The 14,325-nt window shown below is 35.9% G+C and overlaps 1 protein-coding gene across 8 annotated transcripts in view; it reads left to right on the top strand.

The window, feature by feature from the left end:
* The window catches only part of PIK3CB (phosphatidylinositol-4,5-bisphosphate 3-kinase catalytic subunit beta), a 91,766-nt gene that overhangs the window by 59,530 nt on the left and 17,911 nt on the right, over window positions 1–14,325 (top strand). For all 8 annotated transcript variants that reach the window (XM_065074379.1, XM_065074378.1, XM_065074383.1 and 5 more), the window contains 9 exons: window positions 2,599–2,781; window positions 3,041–3,211; window positions 4,106–4,183; window positions 5,372–5,623; window positions 6,219–6,315; window positions 7,003–7,133; window positions 10,437–10,490; window positions 12,434–12,622; window positions 14,182–14,303. In XM_065074379.1, coding sequence (XP_064930451.1) covers window positions 2,599–2,781; window positions 3,041–3,211; window positions 4,106–4,183; window positions 5,372–5,623; window positions 6,219–6,315; window positions 7,003–7,133; window positions 10,437–10,490; window positions 12,434–12,622; window positions 14,182–14,303 — 1,277 coding nt within the window. The remainder of the gene's footprint in view (window positions 1–2,598; window positions 2,782–3,040; window positions 3,212–4,105; window positions 4,184–5,371; window positions 5,624–6,218; window positions 6,316–7,002; window positions 7,134–10,436; window positions 10,491–12,433; window positions 12,623–14,181; window positions 14,304–14,325) is intronic.

Raw genomic sequence — 14,325 nt, 5'->3', positions numbered from 1 at the left:
CGGGATCCTTGACTCTTGAAAGTAAGTGAGGATGTGAACCTGTAGTTGTGAACTGAACGTCTAAGGTCAAATTACAGTTCTGCTTCCAAAGTAAAAATGTACAACTTGTATATTCTATATTATTTCATGTTCATTTAAATGTAAAACATAATTCACGGTTGTCAGGACTTGTTTTGGCCAGCTGTTGTTACTGTGTTGCTCAGCTAGAGTTCAATTTTAGGCTCAGGGGATGCGGACAAATTGGGAGGCACCATACTGAACACACTTCTCTCTGTTCAACGTCTTTGGGGCTGATCCAGTAATTAGGTTGAGCGATACCTTTAAAAAAAGAGGAATTGGTATTCCCTACACTAGAGATTCATATAGACAAATAAACCACTAGCTGAAACTTGGAGTTACCTTTTTGTTTCAGCTAACAAATCAGTAGGTTGTTTATTTAAAGCAAAACAAACAAACAAAACCAACCAAACAAAACCAAACAAGAAACCACCACCCCAAACCAAATCCTTTCGTTTCCACCTAAAATGATTTAGCTTCATTTTTTTGAGGTTGAAGTCGCTATGATTCTACTTGAGTCCAGCATTCCCATCATTCACTTTTTGCACTGTGTTCTTTTGGGTAACAGTGAGGGATCAGCATTGGAAACCATAAAGTCTCACAAGTGTGTCAATATATCAGGCTATATTTGGTGTTTGTTTTGACCCAGGTGCTAGATACTGATTTTTTCTGATGATTCAGCTGATTTTACTTACAAAACTATCATATTTTTGATACTATCGTTTTTAACTTCAAAAATAAAAAATCCAAAATGGTAAAATAATATTTTACTTTGGAAACACTAATTGCAGAGGTGAATACTAAATTTGATCACCAGTAACACTAGCAGATGTTGGATGTATAGGTGTTTGTATAACAAAACGTTTTCCATCCTCTTTGGCTTAGTAGAGGTCGTCTTGTCCAGGAATGAGAGTACCTGTGGGTTAGCTTTTAATTAAAGTATTGTGTATATATATCTGTATGATAACAGTCCAAAGCAGTGCAAAAGGTCGTGCTGGTGCAGAATCTATTGCTTTCCACTGTAATAGCTTAGGCTGCTGACATTTCGAATGTTTTGGATGCTTCTGCTGCCAGTTCTGACCTTCAAAGCTATTAACAGTTCAAATATGAGCTGGTTTTTAGAGCAGTAAACTGTTCCAGGCTCTACTACTTGCACTGAGTGCTAGAATAATCTCCGAAGAATTAAATAGGAAGTGTGGGAACTGTCGTGTTCTTTCAGTAAGGATGCTGCAAGATTGAGAGAAAGGTATATTAAACTTTCTTTCTAGAATGTGTGGGTGAGCTGTAAAAGCTACATCTTTGCATCATCTCTGGAGCATGAGAAAGAGACTGATCCTCTTTTCTATGACCTATGTGTAAATACCTACAATTTGGAAGCAAGGTGGCTGTCCTAGGGCACCAGCTTCCCGGGAAGAAAAAGTGTCACTGCCTGTCTACTTGATAGCAGTTATGATGGGAGCAGAAAGCCTTCACAGTCTGGCAGCTTTCCGAGCAGTGAAAGCTATTGTGAACCGTGCAGAAACCGAGAAAATACTGAATTAGTTTTGCCTGACTTTACAGAGTTAGATTTTTCAATTAGGGCAGCTTGGCTTTTTACCAGTAAACTTTGATATAAATAAAACACAAGTCAGACAAATATTAGCCAGACAACACTTCAGCTGCTTTTGGAATACTTTAGAAATCTTCAGGAGTCTGTGTGTGTAAATTAAAAAAAAGTAAGTCAAAACAGTAAAACCAGAACTCACTGAATCAGCCTTTGCAAGTAAGCGTGGCAGATTAAGGGAGAGGAAAGATTTCACAGGCGGCCTTTTACATTAGGATCTTTAAATTACCTTAAACTTTTTTTTTCTTTTCTTTTAAATTTTAAGAAAGTAACGTTTAACCTTTTTATAACGCATCAATATTAGAGATTCTTTGGTAATACCTAAGCAACTTCTAAAGGTTTGATTAACATTTTTCTTTGAAAATGCATAGAGCCTCTATGTTACATTCAGAATGCTACAGGTATTGGCTGCTACCCCTTTTCTACACTCCTCCAAAGGAAATGGTGTTTTTGTACATAAATCACATTAACAATTTCTTCTGCTTTATTACTTGAAGCTTTCTTTTTCTCAGTGCAGTGGTATCTAGAAAGAGGATAACTTATTAGTGGCTAGACAGAAGAAAAATTAACACATCTAGTAGTGCTAAATACCTTGAAATATATGCATGATTTATTGCCTCCCTTATTCACGTTCTAAAATACAAGCTTCTAGAACAATATCCTGATCTAGAAGTCTTTAAATCACTGAATCCCTTAGATAAAGTTGTGTTCTTAAAAGTACTTCCGATACTATGCAAGTCTGGGAATTGACCATTTTGCAGCTTTTATGGTGACTGTTGCTCTGATTACACTGAAGATGTAGTCATAACTGTCTTATAATAGACTGGTTTTAACAGTTCAGTATTTCTGCCTATTTTATTGTGTATGCTGTGGTTTAAGCCTTGTACATCTGACTATGGCAAATTTGACATTCAGTATTCCTGTTTGTGTTTTGTTAGGATGTGTTTAGTTTTCAGGTGTCTCCTAACATGAATCCCATCAAGCTGAATGAGCTGGCAATCCGAAAACGTTTGACTATCCATGGAAAAGAAGATGAGGAAGTTGATCCTGCTGACTATGTGCTGCAAGTTAGCGGAAGGCTAGAATATGTTTTTGGTGATCATCCATTAATTCAGTTTCAGGTGTGTACAGCTCTTTGGAACTTGCTGTAACAGTTCTCTGGTGCCTTTGCCAAAAATTGACCTTGCTTCTTGTGCCACTGGATGATCAGCTATGCTGAGCAATAATAGGCTTCCTCCTCATGTCTGCAGCCCTCTCCAGTTGTAAAATACATGTGCACCATTTCCTTTCTATCTTTGTAATATATTATTTGTTCCTTTGATTTGAAAGTTGCTGTAGAAGTAGTCTGCTGGCTGATAACTGTTTTCCATGGACTTTTAGTATATACGCAACTGTGTGATGAACAGGACTCTTCCCCAGCTGACTCTAGTTGAGTGTTGCACCATAAAGAAAATGTGCGAGCAGGAGATGATTGCTGTAGAAGCTGCCATACATCGAAAATCATCCAACCTTCCTCTTCCTCTGCCACCAAAAAAAACAAGAGCAACAACTGTAAGTTGATATGGAGAATATCTGATACCCAAAGGAACAGTGACTTGTGGAATAAAAACCACAGTGCCTGGGATTTGTGCTTCTGCTGTTGTTTTCCAGTGCAGGTCACCTGGGTCTGCTCAGAGTCTCCTGTTGCTTGTGAGAAGATTTACGGCAGAAATAGCAGACTTTGATGCTTCCTGGAAACTTTTTACCTTCTCTTGCCTCATCCATCCCTCACCTTCACGATTTCCTTTCCATTGCTATTGATTCTACTCTTAATCAGAGCCCAGAAAAGTGAGTCATGATCTGTTACCAGCAGCTGGAGAAGTTGTTGCAGAGAACCTGGATTCTCCAGCTTCAATACAATGTGTGGGCTCCACTAGCTTAGGCAGTGGTGGTCTGCAATCTCTTGTATTAGCCCAGATTCACTTGTCTGGTGTTGCCACCTCAATGGTGGCAAGTTTTGCCATAATATACATCTAAATATCTTTTAATATGGTGCTTCCTTTATTGCTAAACTTATGGCTTTACAGAACAATTTGAATTTATGTACTATCATTCTAAGAAATATGGACAGACTTTGCTCTGTTACACACTTTATATATTCAGAGTGATCAATAAATTTGAAAGGTTATTCCAGATTGCCAGCAAGTAATACCCAATGTGTTTTACAACCTCCCAACCTCCTCTTTAACCTGAGTGTTTTTTTCTGATTTTTCTCCCTTTAGAACATCTTGTATGGTCTTATAGTTATGATAATAAATTCATTTGAAGATTTCAAAATTGTATTTTTAAAAATGCATCTTTTTAGTTTGTATTTATGAGTTTGCTTAAAATACTTAGCTTATAAAATAGGTCTGAATATGTTACATTGATTAAGAAAGAACTTGTAATCTTTGTTTCCCTTCTCAGAGTGTATGGGATATTTCCAACCCTTTCAAGATTATTCTGTTAAAGGGTAATAAACTAAATACAGAAGAAAATGCCAAAGTAAGTAACTGTACCTACTATAAGATGTTATCTTCATAATTTTAATAACTTTTGATGTTTAGTGAAGTCAAAATAATACAGATTTCAGTTCAGCAAAAGTGTAAGAATTTTTAGTTATTCCCAGTTATGTTGGTAGTATTGGTTAAAATCTTGCATTCTTGCTAAAGTATTGCTTTATTATATGAAGTTAGATATGTGCGTTAGAACATTATCAGTAAGCATGGACAGCATGACGCAACTGTTCATATGGTACTTGATTTTTTTAAGATAGTATCTGTATAGTACTGATATTGGTATGAAATACACTTATTCAAACTAAACTGTTGTAAACATCTGACAAATTAAAGTACATTAAATAATAAGCATTTTTCAATGGAACTTAAGGTATTCTTTTAGTCCAGAATATATTCTCTGTGTGTCTAAACATGGACTGCATGCTTCCATGCAATCTGTATTTTATTTTCTAAATGTGCTGAACACAAAGAAAAGCTGTAGTATCGCTTCCTGTGAAAATGTCCATGACTGGGCTACTGACTGTTTTACAGACCACAACTTGTTAACACATGGCAATTTATTGCACAAGTACTTAAAGACCTTACAAGACACTTGCCTGTGAGGTAGAACAACATTCATTTCAATAATTTGTACATTTTTATAAACAGTTTAAGAAAAAACGAATATTTTCTTAAGCTGAAAAAAAACCCCAAAACTTTTCTCAATTAGAAGCATAAATTGGTTCTACCAAGAGGTTGGAATTTGTATTCAGAAAATGAGATTAAACTTTTCGTTCTGCTTAGTTGCTTGTTTCCCATTATTTCCTTCCATGTTGTGTGTGTTAAGTTAAAAACATTTGTGTATCCATATATTGTATTTGCTTCTACAAATTTGTTACTACAAATGTTATTATTATTAGTTGTATATGGTAATGTAAGTAATTTGGTACTGAAAAAATAGGTAACCAACATGATTTAAACAAATCTATTTTAATTTGGCCAGGAATGTGAACAGCAGGATATAAAGAATTTGTTCTCAAGGATTGTTTGTTTCATTTTAAAACCTCAAAATGAGTATTTCCTTTAAGATATAAATATGGATGGAATGCATTTACGTTTGTTCCATATAATATTCTATGTAGAAATTTGTAGGTTTTGCGGCAAGCTTAAGATTCCTTGTTATTTTTTATTGCAGGTTCATGTTAGGGCTGGTCTTTTCCATGGTACAGAGCTCCTTTGCAAAACCATTGTAAGCACAGAAATATCTGGGAGAAGTGACCATGTTTGGAATGAAGTGCTAGAGTTTGAAATAAATGTCTGTGATCTACCAAGAATGGCAAGGCTCTGCTTTGCAGTTTATGCTGTGATGGATAAGATGAAAACAAAGAAGTCCACCAAGGCAATGAATCCTTCCAAATACCAAACTATTAGGAAAGCAGGAAAAGTGGTAATTATTTCATTTGTTGTTTTTCTTGAGTGTACCTCTGAATTATGTTGAAATAAGTATTCAGAAATCTTTAATTGTCTTCACTTTTATGTTCAAGAATGCAAAATGACAAAAAAAAAAAGAACATGTGTTAAGAAGGGCACATCTTGATACGAAAAAGAACTTTTCATACTTCTCAGACACTGAAGAAGGCATGAAAATTTTGGTTGTAAGCCAGTTGACAAATGGCTGCTTAAAGAATTGTGTTTTAAAAGGTCAGTTGTGTTCTGAACTCCAGATGAGCTGTGATTGGGAAAAGATGAAAAAATTAGCGTCTAGGCTCATGTTCGGAGAAATGTGTATTTATGTATAATTTTACAGTGACAGAATGACGCCCTTAAAATGGAGTCTTATTGTCCCCAGTGGCACTGGGGTTCGTACTGAAAACTCTGCATGCGCTGAACTGCTTTTCTGAAAGATATCACCATTAAAAAACCGAACAAACAAAAAAACCAACAACAAACCCTCAACCCTCTTGATTTTACTTGTAGTGCTTGCTGCATAGTAGTGTTTACTGGCACCTTGGTTTCCATGTAAAAATTCTTTCCTTTAACAGCATTATCCTGTAGCCTGGGTAAATACCATGGTATTTGATTATAAAGGACAGCTGAAGAATGGAGAACTGGTACTGCACAGCTGGTCGTCATTCCCTGGTAAAGTTTAACTTCGAAGATTTGGACTTTATTTATAAGATCAAAGAAGAGTAGTATCAAACTGTAGAACATTTTCTATATGCATGTTGAATTTTCTTTCGTAATCTCTTTACTACTTGTATTTTTTATGTGAATAAATATATGTCTTAATCTCTTTCCTGAAAGTATTGTGTATCAGGAAGGAGAAGGCCAAGAGTTTACTTGGAAATAGCATTCTTCCTTTCCTGACATTCAGATTGATTTGTAATAGTGTCCGAAATCTCCATGTCACTCTTCATTCTATCCTGAGAAACCGTGTGTGAACTCAGCTGTAATGCTGAGAGAAATCTGGCTTAAAACTCTCTTTTTTCATGCAGTTTGTTACGTAGGCAGTGTTTATACTCATTTAGAGAAGCTGCAGATCTTACTGGGATTTGGCTCAGTATAAGGGTGTATCAGCTTCCCATGACTGTTAATGTTTATTTTGGGAAGAGAAAATCAGTTTCTCATTGGGTGAGAATTGGTGAACGTAGGAGGTATGGGTAGTGTATGCTGGAAATGCAGTGCATTGTAATAAAAATGCCGCGCATCAAAGCGTTTTGTTGTCCATTGTAGACGGTAAGCATTTTCTTATTGCATCTTTGCCTTTTGGATTTTTTAATTTTAATGCATGTCTGGCCTATAATATTAATTGTTCTAATGTTTCAGATGAACTTGAAGAAATGTTGAATCCAATGGGAACCGTCCAGACTAATCCTTACACTGAAAATGCAACAGCTTTGCACATTAGATTTCAAGAATATTCAAAGCAGCCTATTAATTACCCTCCCTTTGATAAGGTAATCACTATTTCTTTCCTTTCAACACTGCCTTTTCTACTGGATTCCTGACTTCCCACATTTTAGTTAACATACTCGAGTTTTTTAAACTTACACTGCATTAGGATGCCTGTGCTCTGACTGCAGGGTCTTCAGATAGTATAATGAAGACATATACTTTTAAAAATACATAGTCTCTTGAGGTTCAGAAGCGTAATCAGTTTCCAATATCAATGATTTTACAAGAAACTAAATTTACGTGCCATTCTGGAAACCTTAAAACTGTGCTTCCTGTGATCTATAAAAATCTGTTATTTCTTTGTACAGGTGTATGTTACCCATTCTTTGGGACACTTCCCTCTATGAGCTAAAATACTTTAATGATAAATAGACTCCAAATACTGTGTGAAAAGGGATTTCTCAAGGTCTGCTGTTGAACAAAATCCACTCAGTTGCCCTGCAGTTTTCTACAGATACGGAATGTCTGGCTAGAAAAGAAATGCATCTTTGGAATACACATGGTTATGTCTGTAGTGTGAACATGAGATGGCAAATTGTTCACAAACCAGCAAATAGAGCTGAGACCAGGAAACAAGTAATAAAATAAGTGTTAAAACAGATGGCTAATGATGCATTTTAAAAACAAGGTTTAACTCATACATACGTTAGTCTGAATTTTTTTGAGGGGAAAGTTAATGATTACTTAAAGAAAATGAACAAAAAGGCAGAAACCACCAAGCTTTATTAGTTTGGTGAAAAAGGGATTTTGGGTTTTAAGGTTCATCAAAATAAAATCAAATAACAAGATGGGTTTTTTTGATTTTTGGGTTGAGTGGTTGCTTTGTTGTTGTTGTTGTTGTTGTTGTTGTTTGTTCCCCTCCCGCCACCCCCATCCCACCTGCCTTATTGTATTAAAACAGCATTGAAAATATCTCAAGACCTAAAACAGTACTGACTAATTGCCTTCTTAATTATGGTTGACCAGTTTATGCTTCATATTGAAAATATTTTAGCCAGTTTTGTTATTGGTTTATTTGCAATGCTTTATTTTTTTTTCTCATTATACTGTATGTATTTAATTTATAAAGAAAAAAGCTGCTTTTATGTGCCTATTACAAACATGTTATGTAAAAGTATATTTCTTCAGTAATCACATATTTGTTCTAGCTCGGTTATTCCTTCTATTTGTACCTGTGATACCAAGTTTTCAGTATGTTAAAAGGCTGGGGTGAATACAGACAAAAGATTGTACTGAGCAAGTTACCAGAGGGATTGATGGTCTTCACCATCCCTTGTAACTTTTGGTTGAGCGCTGGATTGTTTTATTTTGTGGCTTTTCCCTCTTCTTGAACTGTACCTGAGAAATCCTGTGTCTCAGAGGAAAACCCCAGAGCATTTTTATAAAGTGATTGCAGAGTTGGTAATGAAACACTCATTGAAAACACTCAGCTTTGAGAAAATGCTACAAAATGTTTTTGGTTTTGTTTTCTTTTTCAGCAGGTTTATTTTTTTTCCCCCAGTAATTTTTGTTACTTGCAATTTCCTAGACTTAAAAAACTGCTTTGCAGTATTGCTGGGAAAATCAAAGCTCTAGAGTCTTTGACAATGCAATCAATTTCTGTGGGTAGACTGCAATTTCTCCCTTGGAAAAGAGAGTAAGATACCCAGTCTCTAAAAGATTCTTTTGGTGAGGGTCCTGATGAATCTTGGTAGCTACTTGAATTATATGAGCTGAAAATCTGTTTTTCAAAGTCGGCTAAATGAGACTTGCCTGCTGTATGGCTGCTTCTAATTTTCCCAGTGTTGTTGTATGTTTCTGCCAAGAAAATGGAGAATTGGATGCCAAGTTTTTATTTTAAGAAACATAATGTGCAAAAATAGATGGATCTTTTCAATCGTAGCATCATTCTACTAGCAGTGAACAGCTCTTTGGGGCTGTTGTGTGAAAAAGCAAAAGTACCTCGACAATTGATAAGAAAACTGTTATCCCAGCCATATATGGGGCTGGTTAACGATCGGTGCTTCGGACACACAGAGTGGCACGTCATTCAGGTGAACGCTTATTAGCAAACAGAGTAACTCTAAAGCACACAAGGATGCAAGCATCAAACACGGAGTTAGGACATTGTGGTTTTGTTTATGCGTGCTTTTACGCATTGTAGAAACAAGCTTTGTAGCCAAGTAGCAGACAATGCATTATAATAATAAGCATTTCATACAGGGAAAGAAATAAAACAAGCTAGTATGCCTTTTTAAAGGATTTTTAGCTGCTGAGTATTTATGCTCTGATTATGGTAGTCTTTTGTTATTTCTCATATTGCCTGAGTAAAGACAACACAAGTCTTGCTACATCTGTGTCTGGGTTTGGTGTTACGTTCCCGGGTGATGGGAGAGGCAGAGCTCTGAGGGAAGAGAGGTGGTGTAGTTCCTTAGAGTTCTTTCTTAATTGGTATTTCATGTTATGAATTGTTCCTCAAAGCAGCAGCATTTGGCAGCTGAAGATATACCTACCTGACCAGCTCAGCTTAGGCAGTCACCGTTCTAACACATCTGTGTTGGTTGCACTAAGGGTGCAGAATAGTTTGTTTGTGTTTACATCTGTACTTTAACTACGCATTGTGATTTATTACATGAACTTCAAAAACCAAGCCGAATGTTCAAAAGGCCAACAAACAAAAAACAAACAACAAAAAGAAAGAGCAACCGTAACTCAGAGCTAAACTTCTGGGGAAATGTTGCTTTGTTGTTAAGAAAAGTAGCAATCCTTGTTCCTGAAGGTTGCTTTATATTAACTGGCACTGAGAGCTTGTGGAAGGAACATTCACTGTATCATTAAATGAGTTTGCTCTGGAAGCTGGTTGTTCATGATGTTACACAAGGGAAGATCCTAAATTTAGAGAACTGGAAACACTGAGATCGTGTGGGCGATATGAGAGGATTGTTCGTGGATTCACACTGAAACAGAATGCTAGAAGTGTGGATCTGTGGGTAACAGGTATGGGTCATGGAAGCAGTGCCCCCAAAAACAGCAGAAGTAGAGATGAGAAAGCAAAGGATAATTTAGAGTGGAAGACTTGGTTTGCTGTGCTGAAAAATAAGGAGGAAACACAAACAGAAACAGAAAATGAGATGCTATAGGGAAGACCATTTCGCTTATGACACAGCATAGAAGTCCATGTTATACCACTGTATATACAAAACAACAGTATTGCAATTATCCAAAAGATAGCAAAATTTCCTTATCTAATTAATTTCTATGTTTATCCTTTCAATGCAGTCAGATTTGTTTTTAAATCTAATTTAATTAAAACCTTCTTTTTGCAGATACTTGAAAAGGCAGCTGAGATTGCAAGAAACAGTGACAATGCTGCAATGACGGTAAGCAGCTGCTAAAGACCATTTTAAAATTAATTTGCTGAGGCTTTGTGGTTTTTATCTTCTGCATCAATGTAGAGATAAGTCAACTGCTTGGATAACAACAGTTCTGCTGGCTGTGTTTTCTTATGTAATTCACTTTGGTGAACTGCCATGTAATTCAGGTATACATCCACTTTTTCTGATATGTTTTTGGACTTCTTGGCTGTTTTTTGTCAGAAAGCACAATCGCTTCACATACTCTGGATTTGGAACACAGCTAAGATTCGCATCACATCTAGATCTGGAATACGTTCCCAGGATACATGAAATATGGCTGGAAAATGGCTCAGTTCTGTCAAGTATGATGATTTGCCTGGTTGTCAGATGTTTCCAAATAAGCTCTCTCAAAAATGGTCCTAGATGATGTTTCTTAAATAGGGTGATTATATGCTGCTTTTGAGAAACTGGATAGTTCTAATTTAAGGACAAATTTTGAAAAGATCACCAAAATCTGAAGGTGTTTTCTTCGTATTATATACAAAAATACAGAAAAACACAGTATAAGATGGGGAAAGCACAGTTGGATCAACAGTAATAATAACTGCATTTTATATAAGAATAAAGCAGTTCATTGAAGAATGTGTTAGTTGCAATACCAAGTGACTAAAATGCTCAGGAAAAGTGAAAACTCAGTGCAAACAACTTAGTGTGCAAATAATTGTAAATCTTCAATAGCAGCAGGCCAGCTGGACAGAATTGTGACTTAACGTTGAAATATTCACATTTTCAGATACAAGAATCACCTTAATTTCAAGACTGTTTACTTATTTTGATACAGAATCAGAGAATGTGCTTAGTTTCCCAAACAAGCATTGCAATTCAACCAGCTTTTTAAAGTCTCCTAAAGAATTTATACTTAGGTGGTATTTTTACATGAAAATATTTACTTAAAACATTTCAGCATAATACAAGGCTCAGGCATTTATCATTTCTAGAAGGAGCTAAAGTTACATTCTCTGTGCAGCAGATGTATTTTTTGTCAGGTGGGAAGCCTGTGCGGGATGTTATTTCATGAGAGCTCTTTGTTTCTGCCATGAATCCTAATTGGTTTTACCTACCATTCCTTTCCTTTGTTGTTTTGTGTTTTTTTTATTTTCCATTAATGTAAAGACCTTTGACCTACCTCTTAAAATTACGTGGAAAATTCCTCAGCTTTGCGAAGATAAAGTTGTCGTTGGTATTTAAAATTTGCCATATTGTTTCTCAAAATATGTCTTGAAAGTAACTTACTCCCTTCAGCTACTACTACCTCCTTATCCAGAAGCAGCAGTTTCATTTGCCACCCATTAATTTGTGGAATGCTGTTGTTGCTGCCATCACTGCTTTAATTTCTGCCCTTGCAGTTGTTAACTGAGACAGTGTGAAGACTCATTCATACAAGCTGATTTACACCATCAATACCAATGTTAATGCTTCACAGATAAAATGGTGCGAAATGTCTGGAAATGACAAGTCTGGTCTAGAAGACAAATACGTGTTTATATACTTAGGAAATATACTTCCCTTTGGTTATTGTTCGAAAAGTATCTTTTGGCTTTTAATTAAAAATAATTTATATGTATATCTATTAAATTTACCTACTGGAAAAACATAATGAGAAAGTATATGCATCCTAAACAAAGTTCTCCATGTTAGAGCTGGAAAATGGAAATATTGCCATCTAGTGTCATTAAGTCTAAAGTTTTGTTACTTTTTCAGAAACTTCTGTGTGCTGAATTTTGAATCATAGTGACAGTTCTTACAGCTTAAGAAATTTGAATCTGAAAGAAAGGCATAGTAGTCATTCCCCCGTGTTTCATGAGTTTTATCTGATGTTTTTCCCGGTGTAGGATTTCTAGTATTTGAGCTAAAATATAAGAATCATACTGAATATATCAAAACATTACAAATTTTTCATTTTCTAGGGTCGAGGTGGTAAGAAGTTTTATATTGTACTAAAAGAAATAATGGAAAGAGATCCTTTATCTCAACTCTGTGAAAATGAAATGGATCTTATTTGGACTTTGCGATATGACTGTCGTGAAAATTTTCCACAATCGTTGCCAAAGCTGCTGCTCTCTTTAAAATGGAACAAACTTGAAGATGTTGCTCAGGTAAGGGAAAAGGCAATGACAGTGGAGAAAAATGCTGGAGTCAAATAATGAGTAGATAGGTTTTCTTTCCCGAGTATAAACATTTTGAAATGGTACTATTGTGTAAAGCAAAGTTCCTTGTGTACCTTCTGTGGCCTGGACACATACGCAGCAGCCTACCTTAAAAAAACCAAAACCCAAAATGCATTTCAGAGGTCCTCTGAATGAAGAGAAGAGCACAGCAATTATTTATACAGGCTAATTTAAAAATCTGGTGCTCAGCTTTGGTCTTAAATGGAAGGAATTCCATAGAATCACAGAAGTCAGTTAGGTTTGGCAGGGACCACTTGAGATCGTCTAGTCCAAGCATCCGTCTGGCTCAAGCATGATCAGCTGGAGCAGGGCCGTGTCCAGCTGGGTTTTGACTCTGGAGTCTCTCTGGGCAACGTGTTCCAGCATTTGACCATCTTCATAGTAAGTATTTATAGAATAAGGTTATTAAAAAAAGTTTAAGTTTGTAAATCAAGATCTGAAATAAGGCTTCTTATAAATATCGTTAAACTGCTCAAAGATTATAAAAATCCACATGTCAGACTGGGTAATTAAACCTCATTGAGGCAGACAGATGATTTTTTTCAAAGAGATACGATACCCACTAGTGGTAGAATAAACTTCCTGCTCATGGTGCTGACTATTTGACCACATAGAATCTCTTTGAAGTAGTGATCAAGGACTTGAAGACCGGGGCTGTGATACAATATTACATTTTCAGTAAAACTGTATTATTTGTATAGATGTGCACGGTTATTTCCCTATACTGTAAAGAAGTTGGTCTAGCTGCCTTTTGCTGTGTTCACCCCAACAGAATCCAACTTTTGCGATGCTTTTTAGGAATAGGTGGATCCTTGATATAGGATAAATTATATGAGTTTGTTGTTCTTTTTGGTAGTCCAAAATAATACACTAATGTTTTCTGTAATTTTTTACAGCACATAATTGTCTTCAGTTTGGGGATTTTTTTTTTTTTAAATATCTAACCTGAGTCATCCCTTTTGCAATTTACGCTCATTGTCATCCATAGTGCATATGGGAAAAGGCCCCGTCAGTTGAGGTGGATAAACATTTTTGGTAAAGATCTGTATCATCAAAAACTTTCTTTGATTTCTTTTTTTTTTTTATGAAAAACTTTAACCATTCCCAAAATGTTTCTGTATTTATGAGAGCATTTATGGAACTTTATCTAAATGTTCTTGAAACTCTTTCTAAAACATATGTATCTGGGCTTATCTAATTTTTGTTTACTGTGCATTGTGTCTGTGTGTGCAGAAACAGATTTTTCAGACTAAATGAGACCTAGTACTGAAAAAATAATCTTGAACATTTTGAAGGGTAAGAAATTTAATTAAAAGTGGGCCCATTTTTTCCCAGAATTCTTTCTCTCCTTCCTGTTCTCGCCCCACTTATGAGCAGTTTCTAGCCTCCTTCTGTTAGCAGTGTGAATGTTTTATAGGCGGTTATACCCATCTGCTTTCTTAAATAGTTACTTTACTTGTAACCTAACAGTCTTCTTTTTAAAACAGCTTCAGGCTCTCCTTCAGATATGGCCCAAGCTGCTGCCTAGAGAAGCGTTAGAGCTCTTGGATTTCAATTATCCAGACCAGTACGTCAGAGAATATGCAGTGGGTTGTTTAAAGCAAATGAGGTGAGTATGTTGTATTACTTCA

The sequence above is a fragment of the Columba livia genome, chromosome 9 (assembly GCF_036013475.1).
Source record: "Columba livia isolate bColLiv1 breed racing homer chromosome 9, bColLiv1.pat.W.v2, whole genome shotgun sequence".
Classification (NCBI taxonomy): domain Eukaryota; kingdom Metazoa; phylum Chordata; class Aves; order Columbiformes; family Columbidae; genus Columba; species Columba livia.
The sequence above is the reverse complement of the archived record's forward strand: the minus strand, read 5'-3'. Positions and strand labels throughout refer to the sequence as shown.